Source organism: Scyliorhinus canicula, chromosome 16 (assembly GCF_902713615.1).
Source record: "Scyliorhinus canicula chromosome 16, sScyCan1.1, whole genome shotgun sequence".
Classification (NCBI taxonomy): domain Eukaryota; kingdom Metazoa; phylum Chordata; class Chondrichthyes; order Carcharhiniformes; family Scyliorhinidae; genus Scyliorhinus; species Scyliorhinus canicula.
The window spans coordinates 86421959-86436345 of NC_052161.1; the positions used below are offsets into that span (position 1 = coordinate 86421959).

At 58.5% G+C, this 14387-nt stretch overlaps 1 protein-coding gene across 1 annotated transcript in view; it reads left to right on the top strand.

Moving 5' to 3' along the window:
* Positions 1-1986: 1986 nt before the first annotated feature.
* LOC119979271 overlaps positions 1987-14387 on the top strand; it is a 39507-nt gene continuing 27106 nt past the window's right edge. Inside the window, exon 1 of the mRNA XM_038821267.1 lies at positions 1987-2204. Coding sequence (XP_038677195.1) covers positions 2105-2204 — 100 coding nt within the window. The 5' untranslated portion in view covers positions 1987-2104. The remainder of the gene's footprint in view (positions 2205-14387) is intronic.

Genomic DNA, 14387 nt, shown 5'->3' on the forward strand with positions numbered 1-14387 from the left:
CTCGTCGCCTCACGTCTTTGTCATTGCTTCATTCTTCCTCTCCAGCTTTTGCCAATTCTGCCGTCCTTTCGGCTCAGCCCCATCACTGGGAAATCAATGAAGCTTAATTCTTCATCACTGTATTTGTATGGCTGGTCCCAGTTCATAGAACATAGAACACTACAGCGCAGTACGGGCCCTTCGGCCCTCGATGTTGCGCCGACCTGTGAAACCATCTGAAGCCTATCTGACCTACACTATTCCATTTTCATCCATATGTCTATCCAGTGACCACTTAAATGCCCTTAAAGTTGGCGAGTCTGCTACTATTGCAGGCAGGGCGTTCCACACCCCTACTACTCTCTGAGTAAAGAAACTGCCTTTGACATCTGTCCTATATCTATCACCCCTCAATTTAAAGCTATGTCCCCTCGTGTTGGTCATCACCATCCGAGGAAAAAGACTCTCACTGTCCACCCTATCTAACCCTCTGACTAGCTTATATGTCTCTATTAAATCACCTCTCAGCCTTCGCCTCTCTAACGAAAACAACCTCAAGCCCCTGAGCCTTTCCACGTAAGACCTTCCCTCCATACCAGGCAACATCCTAGTAAATCTCCTCTGAACCCTTTCCAAAGCTTCCACATCCTTCCTATAATGTGGTGACCAGAACTGCACGCAGTACTCCAGGTGTGGCCGCACCAGAGTTATGTACAGCTGCAGCATGACTTGTGGCTCCAAAACTCAATCCCCCTGCTTATAAAGGCTAGCACACCATATGCCTTCTTAACAGCCCTATTATCCTGGGTGGCAACTTTCAGGGATTTATGTAGCTGGATGCCGATATCTCTCTGTTCATCTACACTACCAAGAATCTTGCCATTAGCCCAGTACTCTGCATTCCTGTTACTCCTTCCAAAGTGAACCACCTCACACTTTTCCACATTAAACTCCATCTGCCACCTCTCAGCCCAGCTCTGCAGCTTATCTATGTCCCTCTGTATCCTATAACATCCTTCAGCACTATCCACAACTCCACCGACCTTCGTGTCATCTGCAAATTTACTAACCCATCCTTCTACACCCTCTTCCAGGTCATTTATAAAAATGACAAACAGCAGTGGCCCCAAAACAGATCCTTGCGGTACACCACTAGTTTCTGGTTAATGGTAACCCTCAGAATGTTGATAGTGGGGTGGGATTCAGTGATGGTAATGCCATTGAATGTCATGGGGGAGATGGTTAGAACCTCTCTTGTAGGAGATGATCATTGCCTGACACATGTGCGGTGCGAATATAACTTGCCACATATCTGCCCAAGCCTGGATATTGTCCAGATCGTACTACATTTGGACATGGACTGCTTCATTATCTGAGGACAGTAAGAAGTCTTACAACACCAGATTAAAGTCCAACAGGTTTAGCTAGTGTTTGAAACAAACCTGTTGGACTTTAACCTGGTGTTGTAAGACTTCTTATTATGCTCACCCCAGTCCAACGCCGGCATCTCCACATCATCATTATCTGAGGAGTTGCAAATGGTGCTGAACATTCTGCAGTCATCCACAAACATTCCCACTTCTGAACTTATAATGGAAGGGAGGTCATTGATGGAGCAGCTGAAGATGGTTTGGCCTTAGGACACAACCCTGAGGAATTCCTGCAGTGATGTCCTGGAGCTCCAACCACCCCAACCTTCTTTTTTTGTGCCAGGTATGACTCCAACCAGCGGAGAGTTTCCCCCTGATTCCCATGATCCAGTTTAGTACAGATATATTTCATAGTCGGGATGGTGTGTATGGGACTCAAAGGTGGGAACTTGCAGGCGGTGGGTGTTCCCTATATGTGTGCTGCCCCTTTTCCTTCTCTGGTTCGAACAGAGGCTAGCACAGGTGAGAGGGGCTAAAGGGCTTGCTGTTTGGGGCTGGGCGATGCCATTCATATCTTTAACCTGACTTTCTTATGTCTCCACATCCTCCCTCACACCCCCTCCCCTCGTACAGTGACTTCCAGCTCCTCGAAACCCTCACTCGAGGGTGACAATGTAGAGCTGACCTGCCATGCTCCAGCAGGAAAGGTGAGCTGGAACGGTCCTGGAGATACCCAGAGGGACAAGAACACAGTGATGCTCAATGCAATAAGTCTGTCCCATGCGGGAGAGTGGACCTGTAATGTGGAGTTCGCCAAGGAGACGCTACACACCAGCTACGTCCTGGATATGATCGGTAGGTTCAGCAGAACAGTGTCTGGGTTGGACGATGTGAAACAGTGAGAAAGACTCACACTCACACTTACACACTCATTCTCACACACACTCAGTCACATACACACTCAGTCACATTCTCTCACACACTCTCACTCACTCACACACTAAACAGGTTCAAACACACACAATCACTCATGCTCACTCACACACTGGTTGGCAGGGGCTGGTTTAGCACATGGGCTAAATATCTGGCTTGCAATGCAGAACAATACCAGCAGCGCAGGTTCAATTCCCGTACTGGCCTCCCCAAACAGGCACTGGAATGTGGTGACTAGGGGTTTTCACAGCAAATTCATTGAAGCCTACTTGTGACAATAAGCGATTATTATTGTTATTATTATTACACTCGCGCACACACTCAGTCACATACACACTCACAGACTCACACACAGACACACACACAGACACACACAGACACTCACAGACACTCTCAGACTCACACACAGACACTCACAGACTCACACACAGACACTCACAGACTCACACACAGACACTCACAGACTCACACACAGACACTCACAGACTCATACACAGACACTCACAGACTCACACACACACACAGACTCACACACAGACTCACTCACACACAGAGACTCACACACAGACACTCACAGACTCACACACAGACACACACAGACACACACACACAGACACACACACAGACACACACACAGACAATCACAGACTCACACACAGACACTCACAGACTCACACACATACACTCACAGACTCACACACAGACACTCACAGACTCACACACAGACACTCACAGACTCACACACAGACACTCACAGACTCACACACAGACACTCACAGACTCACACACAGACTCACACACACACAGACTCACACACACACAGACTCACACACACACACAGACTCACACACACAGACTCACTCACACACACAGACTCACTCACACACACAGACTCACACACACAGACTCTCACACACACAGACTCTCACACACAGACTCTCACACACACAGACTCTCACACACACAGACTCACTCGCACACAGACTCACTCGCACACAGACTCACTCGCACACAGACTCACTCCCACACAGACTCACTCACACACACACACAGGGGCTGGTTTAGCTCACCAGGCTAAATCGCTGGCTTTTAATGCAGACCAAGCAGGCCAGCAGCACGGTTCAATTCCCGTACCAGCCTCCCCGGACACACGCCGGAATGTGGCGACTAGGGGCTTTTCACAGTAACTTCATTGAAGCCTACTCGTGACAATAAGCGATTTTCAATTTTTCATTTCAGACTCACTCACACACTCACAGACTCACTCACACACACACACACACTCATAAACACACTCTCACCCGCGCACACACTCTCACCCGCGCACACACTCTCACCCGCACACACACTCTCACCCGCGCACACACTCTCACCCGCGCACACACTTTCACCCGCGCACACACTCTCACCCGCGCACACACTCTCACCCGCGCACACACTCTCACCCGCACACACACTCTCACCCGCGCACAGACTTTCACCCGCGCACACACCCTCACCCGCGCACACACTCTCACCCGCGCACACACCCTCACCCGCGCACACACTCTCACCCACGCACACACCCTCACCCGCACACACTCTCTCACCCGCACACACACTCTCACCCGCGCACACACTCTCACCCGCACACACTCTCACCCACACACACACTCTCACCCGCACACACACACACTCTCACCCACACACACACTCTCTCACCCGCACACACACTCTCACCCGCGCACACTCTCTCACCCGCACACACACTCTCACCCGCGCACACACTCTCACCCGCACACACACACACTCTCACCCACACACACACTCTCACCCGCACACACTCTCACCCGCGCACACACTCTCACCCACACACTCTCTCACCCACACACACACACTCTCACCCACACACACACACTCTCCACCCACACACACACTCTCTCACCCGCACACACACTCTCACCCGCGCACACTCACTCACCCGCACACACACTCTCACCCGCACACACACTCTCACCCGCACACACACACACTCTCACCCACACACACACTCTCACCCGCACACACTCTCACCCGCGCACACACTCTCACCCACACACTCTCTCACCCACACACACACACTCTCACCCGCGCACATACTCTCACCCGCGCACACACTCTCACCCGCGCACACACCCTCACCCGCGCACACACACTCACCCGCACACACACACACTTTCACCCGCACACACTCTCACCCGCGCACACACTCTCACACGCGCACACACTCTCACCCACACACACTCTCTCACCCACACACGCACCCTCACCCGCACACACACCCTCACCCACACACACACTCTCACCCGCACACACTCTCACCCGCGCACACACTCTCACCCGCACACACACTCTCACCCGCGCACAGACTTTCACCCGCGCACACACCCTCACCCGCGCACACACTCTCACCCGCGCACACACCCTCACCCGCGCACACACTCTCACCCACGCACACACCCTCACCCGCACACACTCTCTCACCCGCACACACACTCTCACCCGCGCACACACTCTCACCCGCCACACTCTCACCCACACACACACTCTCACCCGCACACACACACACTCTCACCACACACACTCTCTCACCCGCCCACACACTCTCACCCGCGCACACTCTCTCACCCGCACACACACTCTCACCCGCGCACACACTCTCACCCGCACACACACACACTCTCACCCACACACACACTCTCACCCGCACACACTCTCACCCGCGCACACACTCTCACCCACACACTCTCTCACCCACACACACACACTCTCACCCACACACACACACTCTCACCCACACACACACTCTCTCACCCGCACACACACTCTCACCCGCGCACACTCACTCACCCGCACACACACTCTCACCCGCACACACACTCTCACCCGCACACACACACACTCTCACCCACACACACACTCTCACCCGCACACACTCTCACCCGCGCACACACTCTCACCCACACACTCTCTCACCCACACACACACACTCTCACCCGCGCACATACTCTCACCCGCGCACACACTCTCACCCGCGCACACACCCTCACCCGCGCACACACACTCACCCGCACACACACACACTTTCACCGCACACACACACTCTCACCCCACACACACTCTCACCCGCACACACTCTCACCCGCGCACACACTCTCACACGCGCACACACTCTCACCCACACACACTCTCTCACCCACACACGCACCCTCACCCGCACACACACCCTCACCCACACACACACTCTCACCCGCACACACTCTCACCCGCGCACACACTCTCACCCGCGCACACACTCTCACCCGCGCACACACCCTCACCCGCGCACACACTCTCACCCGCGCACACACCCTCACCCGCACACACTCTCACCCACACACACACTCTCACCCGCACACACACTCTCACCCGCACACACACTCTCACCCACACACACACACTCTCACCCGCGCACACACTCTCACCCGCGCACACACTCTCACCCGCACACACACTCTCACCCGCGCACACACCCTCACCCGCACACACTCTCACCCACACACACACTCTCACCCGCACACACACTCTCACCCGCACACACACTCTCACCCACACACACACACTCTCACCCGCGCACACACTCTCACCGCGCACACACTCTCACCCCACACCACCTCTCACCCGCGCACACACTCTCACCCACACACACACACTCTCACCCGCGCACACACTCTCACCCGCACACACACACTCTCACCCACACACACACACTCTCACCCGCGCACACACTCTCACCCGCACACACACTCTCTCACCCACACACACACTCTCTCACCCCACACACACTCTCTCACCCGCGCACACACTCTCACCCGCACACACACTCTCTCACCCACACACACTCTCTCACCCCACACACACACTCTCTCACCCGCACACACACTCTCACCCACACACACTCTCTCACCCGCGCACACACTCTCACCCGCGCACACACTCTCACCCGCACACACACTCTCTCACCCCACACACACACTCTCACCCGCACACACACTCTCTCACCCACACACACACTCTCACCCGCGCACACACTCTGACCCGCACACACACTCTCACCCGCGCACACACTCTCACCCACACACACACTCTCACCCACACACACTCTCACCCACACACACACTCTCACCCACACACACACTCACCCGCGCACACACTCTCTCACCCACACACACACTCTCTCACCCACACACACACACTCTCACCCACACACACACTCTCACCCACACACACACTTTCACCCGCTCACACACTCTCACCCACACACACACTCTCACCCCACACACACACTCTCACCCACACACACTCTCTCACCCGCACACACACTCTCACCCACACACACACTCTCTCACCCGCACACACACTCTCACCCACACACACACTCTCACCCACACACACTCTCTCACCCACACACACACTCTCACCCACACACACTCTCTCACCCACACACACTCTCTCACCCCACACACTCTCTCACCCCACACACACTCTCTCACCCACACACACTCTCTCACCCACACACACACTCTCACCCACACACACTCTCTCACCCACACACACTCTCTCACCCACACACACACTCTCACCCACACACACACTCTCACACACACACACACTCTCACCCGCACACACACACTCTCACCCGCGCACACACCCTCACCCGCGCACACAACCTCACCCGCGCACACACTTTCACCCACACACACACTCTCACCCGCGCACACACTCTCACCCGCGCACACACCCTCACCCGCGCACACACTCTCACCCGCGCACACAACCTCACCCGCGCACACAACCTCACCCGCGCACACACTCTCACCTGCACACACACTCTCACCCGCGCACACACTCTCTCACCCGCACACACACTCTCACCCGCACACACACTCTCACCCGCACACACACTCTCACCCGCACACACACTCTCACCCGCGCACACACTCTCACCGGCCACACACCCTCACCCGCGCACACACACTCTCACCCGCACACACACTCTCACCCGCACACACACTCTCACCCGCACACACACTCTCACCCGCACACACACTCTCACCCGCGCACACACCCTCACCCGCGCACACACTCTCACCCGCACACACTCTCACCCACACACACACCCTCACCCGCACACACACTCTCACCCGCACACACACTCTCACCCGCGCACACACTCTCACCCACACACACACCCTCACCCGCACACACACTCTCACCCGCACACACTCTCTCACCCGCGCACACACTCTCACCCACACACACACTCTCACCCGCGCACACACTCTCACCCGCACACACTCTCTCACCCGCGCACACACTCTCACCCGCGCACACACTCTCACCCGCGCACACACTCTCACCCGCGCACACACTCTCACCCGCACACACACTCTCACCCGCACACACACTCTCACCCCACACACACACCCTCACCCGCACACACACTCTCACCCGCACACACTCTCTCACCCGCACACACACTCTCACCCGCACACACACTCTCACCCGCACACACTCTCTCACCCACACACACACCCTCACCCGCACACACACTCTCACCCGCACACACTCTCTCACCCGCACACACACTCTCACCCGCACTCTCACCCACGCACACACTCTCACCCGCACACACACTCTCACCCGCACACACTCTCTCACCCGCACACACACTCTCACCCACACACACACACTCTCACCCGCACACACACTCTCTCACCCGCGCACACACTCTCTCACCCGCACACACACTCTCTCACCCCGCACACACTCTCTCACCCACACACACACTCTCACCCGCGCACACACTCTCACCCGCGCACACACTCTCTCACCCGCACACACACTCTCTCACCCGCACACACTCTCTCACCCCACCCGCACACACACTCTCTCACCCACACACACACACTCTCTCACCCCACACACTCTCACCCCGCACACACACTCTCTCACCCGCGCACACACTCTCTCACCCGCACACACTCTCTCACCCCCACACACACTCTCTCCCCCGCGCACACACTCTCTCACCCGCGCACACACTCTCTCACCCGCACACACCTCTCTCACCCACACACACTCTCACCCCACACACACTCTCTCACCCGCACACACACTCTCTCACCCACACACACACTCTCACCCGCGCACACACTCTCACCCGCGCACACACTCTCACCCGCACACACGCTCTCACCCACGCACACACTCTCACCCGCACACACACTCTCACCCGCGCACACACTCTCACCCGCACACACACTCTCACCCGCGCACACACCCTCACCCGCGCACTCACTCTCACCCGCGCACACACTCTCACCCCGCGCACACACCCTCACCCGCGCACACACTCTCACCCGCACACACTCTCACCCGCGCACACTCTCTCACCCGCGCACACACCCTCACCCGCACACACACTCTCACCCGCACACACACTCTATCCCGCGCACACACTCTCACCCGCACACACACTCTCACCCGCACACACTCTCACCCGCACACACACTCTCTCACCCGCACACACACTCTCACCCGCGCACACACTCTCACCCGCGCACACACCCCTCACCCGCGCACACACCCTCACCCGCACACACACTCTCACCCGCACACACACTCTCACCCGCGCACACACTCTCACCCCCCCCACCGCGCACACACTCTCTACCCGCAACACACACTCGCACCCGCGCACACACTCTCTCACCCACACACACACTCTCACCCGCACACACACTCTCACCCACACACACACTCTCCCCCGCACACACACTCTCACCCACACACACACTCTCACGCGCACACACACTCTCACCCACACACACACTCTCACCCGCACACACTCTCTCACCCACACACACACTCTCACCCGCACCACACACTCTCACCCGCACACACACTCTCACCCGCACACACACACCCCTCACCCGCGCACACACTCTCACCCGCGCACACACCCTCACCCGCGCACACACTCTCACCCACACACACACTCTCACCCGCACACACCCCTCACCCGCGCACACACTCTCACCCACACACACTCTCACCCGCACACACTCTCACCCGCACACACCACTCTCACCCGCACACACACTCTCACCCGCACACACACTCTCACCCGCACACACACTCTCACCCGCACACACACTCTCACCCGCTCACACTCTCACCCGCACACACTCTCACCCGCTCACACTCTCACCCGCTTACACACTCTCACCCGCACACACACTCTCAACCCACACACTCTCACCCGCACACACACTCTCACCCGCACACACACTCTCACCCGCGCACACACTCTCACCCGCGCACACACTCTCACCCGCGCACACACCCTCACCCGCACACACTCTCTCACCCGCACACACACTCTCACCCGCACACACACTCTCACCCACACACACACTCTCACCCGCACACACTCTCTCACCCACACACACTCTCTCACCCACACACACACTCTCACCCGCACACACTCTCTCACCCACACACACTCTCTCACCCGCACACACACTCTCACCCGCGCACACACTCTCACCCACACACACTCTCACCCGCACACACACTCTCACCCGCGCACACACTCTCTCACCCGCGCACACACTCTCACCCGCGCACACTCTCTCTCACCCGCACACACACTCTCACCCGCGCACACACTCTCACCCACACACACACTCTCACCCGCGCACACACTCTCACCCGCGCACACACTCTCACCCGCGCACACTCTCACCCGCGCACACACTCTCACCCGCACACACTCTCTCACCCGCGCACACACTCTCACCCGCACACACTCTCTCACCCGCACACACTCTCTCACCCACACACACACTCTCACCCGCACACACTCTCACCCCACACACACACTCTCACCCGCGCACACACTCTCACCCGCACACACTCTCACCCGCGCACACACTCTCTCACCCACACACACACTCTCACCCACACACACACTCTCTCACCCACACACACACTCTCACCCGCGCACACACTCTCACCCGCACTCACGCTCTCACCCGCACACACTCTCTCACCCACACACACACTCTCACCCGCACACACTCTCTCACCCGCGCACACACTCTCACCCGCACACACACACTCTCACCCGCACACACACACTCTCACCCGCGCACACACTCTCACCCGCACACACACTCTCACCCGCACACACACTCTCACCCGCGCACACACCCTCACCCGCGCACACACTCTCACCCCGCGCACACTCTCTCTCACCCGCAGACACACACTCTCACCCGCACACACACTCTCACCCGCACACACACTCTCACCCGCACACACACTCTCACCCGCACACACACTCTCACCCGCGCACACACTCTCTCACCCGCGCACACACTCTCTCACCCGCGCACACACTCTCTCACCCGCACACACACTCTCTCACCCGCACACACACTCTCACCCGCACACACACTCTCACCCGCACACACACTCTCACCCGCACACACACTCTCACCCGCACACACACTCTCACCCGCGCACACACTCTCACCCGCGCACACACTCTCACCCGCACACACACTCTCACCCGCACACACACTCTCACCCGCACACACACACTCTCACCCGCGCACACACTCTCACCCGCGCACACACTCTCACCCGCCAACACACCCTCACCCGCGCACACACACTCTCACCCGCGCACACACTCTCACCCACACACACACTCTCACCCGCACACACACTCTCACCCGCGCACACACCCTCACCCGCGCACACACACTCTCACCCACACACACACTCTCACCCGCGCACACACTCTCTCACCCGCGCACACTCTCTCTTACCCGCACACACACTCTCACCCGCACACACACTCTCACCCGCGCACACACTCTCTCACCCGCACACACACTCTCTCACCCGCGCACACACTCTCTCACCCGCACACACACTCTCACCCGCACACACACTCTCACCCGCACACACACTCTCACCCGCGCACACACTCTCACCCGCACACACACTCTCACCCGCGCACACACCCTCACACGCGCACTCACTCTCACCCGCGCACACACTCTCACCCGCGCACACACCCTCACCCGCGCACACACTCTCACCCGCACACACTCTCACCCGCGCACACTCTCTCACCCGCGCACACACCCTCACCCGCACACACACTCTCACCCGCACACACACTCTCACCCGCACACACACTCTCTCACCCGCACACACTCTCTCACCCGCACACACACTCTCACCCGCACACACACTCTCACCCGCACACACACTCTCACCCGCGCACACACTCTCTCACCCGCACACACACTCTCACCCGCGCACACACTCTCTCACCCACACACACACTCTCACCCGCACACACACTCTCACCCACACACACACTCTCACCCGCACACACACTCTCACCCACACACACACTCTCACCCGCACACACACTCTCACCCACACACACACTCTCACCCGCACACACACTCTCACCCACACACACACTCTCACGCGCACACACACTCTCACCCACACACACACTCTCACCCGCACACACTCTCTCACCCACACACACACTCTCACCCGCACACACACTCTCACCCGCTCACACACTCTCACCCGCGCACACACTCTCACCCGCGCACACACTCTCACCCGCGCACACACCCTCACCCGCGCACACACTCTCACCCACACACACACTCTCACCCGCACACACTCTCACCCGCGCACACACTCTCACCCACACACACTCTCACCCGCACACACTCTCACCCGCGCACACACTCTCACCCGCACACACACTCTCACCCGCACACACACTCTCACCCGCACACACACTCTCACCCGCACACACACTCTCACCCGCGCACACACTCTCACCCGCACACACTCTCACCCGCTCACACTCTCACCCGCTCACACACTCTCACCCGCACACACACTCTCACCCACACACACTCTCACCCGCACACACACTCTCACCCGCACACACACTCTCACCCGCTCACACACTCTCACCCGCACACACACTCTCACCCACACACACTCTCACCCGCACACACACTCTCACCCGCGCACACACTCTCACCCGCGCACACACCCTCACCCGCACACACTCTCTCACCCGCACACACACTCTCACCCGCACACACACTCTCACCACACACACACTCTCACCCGCACACACTCTCTCACCCACACACACTCTCTCACCCACACACACACTCTCACCCGCACACACTCTCTCACCCACACACACTCTCTCACCCGCACACACACTCTCACCCGCGCACACACTCTCACCCACACACACTCTCACCCGCACACACACTCTCACCCGCGCACACACTCTCTCACCCGCGCACACACTCTCACCCGCGCACACTCTCTCTCACCCGCACACACACTCTCACCCGCGCACACACTCTCACCCACACACACACTCTCACCCGCGCACACACTCTCACCCGCGCACACACTCTCACCCGCGCACACTCTCACCCGCGCACACACTCTCACCCGCACACACTCTCTCACCCGCGCACACACTCTCACCCGCACACACTCTCTCACCCGCACACACACTCTCTCACCCACACACACACTCTCACCCGCACACTCTCTCTCACCCGCACACACTCTCACCCACACACACACTCTCACCCGCGCACGCACTCTCACCCGCACACACTCTCACCCGCGCACACACTCTCTCACCCACACACACACTCTCACCCACACACACACTCTCTCACCCACACACACACTCTCACCCGCGCACACACTCTCACCCGCACACACACTCTCACCCGCACTCACGCTCTCACCCGCACACACTCTCTCACCCACACACACACTCTCACCCGCACACACTCTCTCACCCGCGCACACACTCTCACCCGCACACACACACTCTCACCCGCACACACTCTCTCACCCGCGCACACACTCTCACCCGCACACACACACTCTCACCCGCACACACTCTCTCACCCGCGCACACACTCTCACCCGCACACACACTCTCACCCGCACACACACTCTCACCCGCGCACACACCCTCACCCGCGCACACACTCTCACCCGCGCACACTCTCTCTCACCCGCAGACACACACTCTCACCCGCACACACACTCTCACCCGCACACACACTCTCACCCGCGCACACTCTCTCTCACCCGCACACACATTCTCACCCGCGCACACTCTCTCTCACCCGCACACACACTCTCACCCGCACACACACTCTCACCCGCGCACACACTCTCTCACCCGCGCACACACTCTCTCACCCGCGCACACACTCTCTCACCCGCACACACACTCTCTCACCCGCACACACACTCTCACCCGCACACACACTCTCACCCGCACACACACTCTCACCCGCACACACACTCTCACCCGCACACACACTCTCACCCGCGCACACACTCTCACCCGCACCCACACTCTCACCCGCACACACACTCTCTCACCCGCGCACACACTCTCACCCGCGCACACACTCTCACCCACACACACACTCTCACCCACACACACACTCTCACCCACACACACACTCTCACCCACACACACACACTCTCACCCGCACACACACTCTCACCCACACACACACTCTCACCCGCACACACACTCTCACCCACACACACACTCTCACCCACACACACTCTCACCCACACACACACTCTCACCCGCGCACACACTCTCACCCGCGCACACACTCTCTCACCCACACACACTCTCACCCGCACACACACTCTCACCCGCACACACACACTCTCTCACCCGCACACACACTCTCTCACCCGCACACACACCCTCACCCACACACACACTCTCTCACCCGCGCACACACTCTCTCACCCACACACACACTCTCACCCGCACACACTCTCACCCACACACACTCTCTCACCCGCACACACACTCTCACCCGCACACACACTCTCACCCACACACACTCTCTCACCCGCGCACACACTCTCACCCACACACACACTCTCACCCACACACACACTCTCACCCGCACACACACT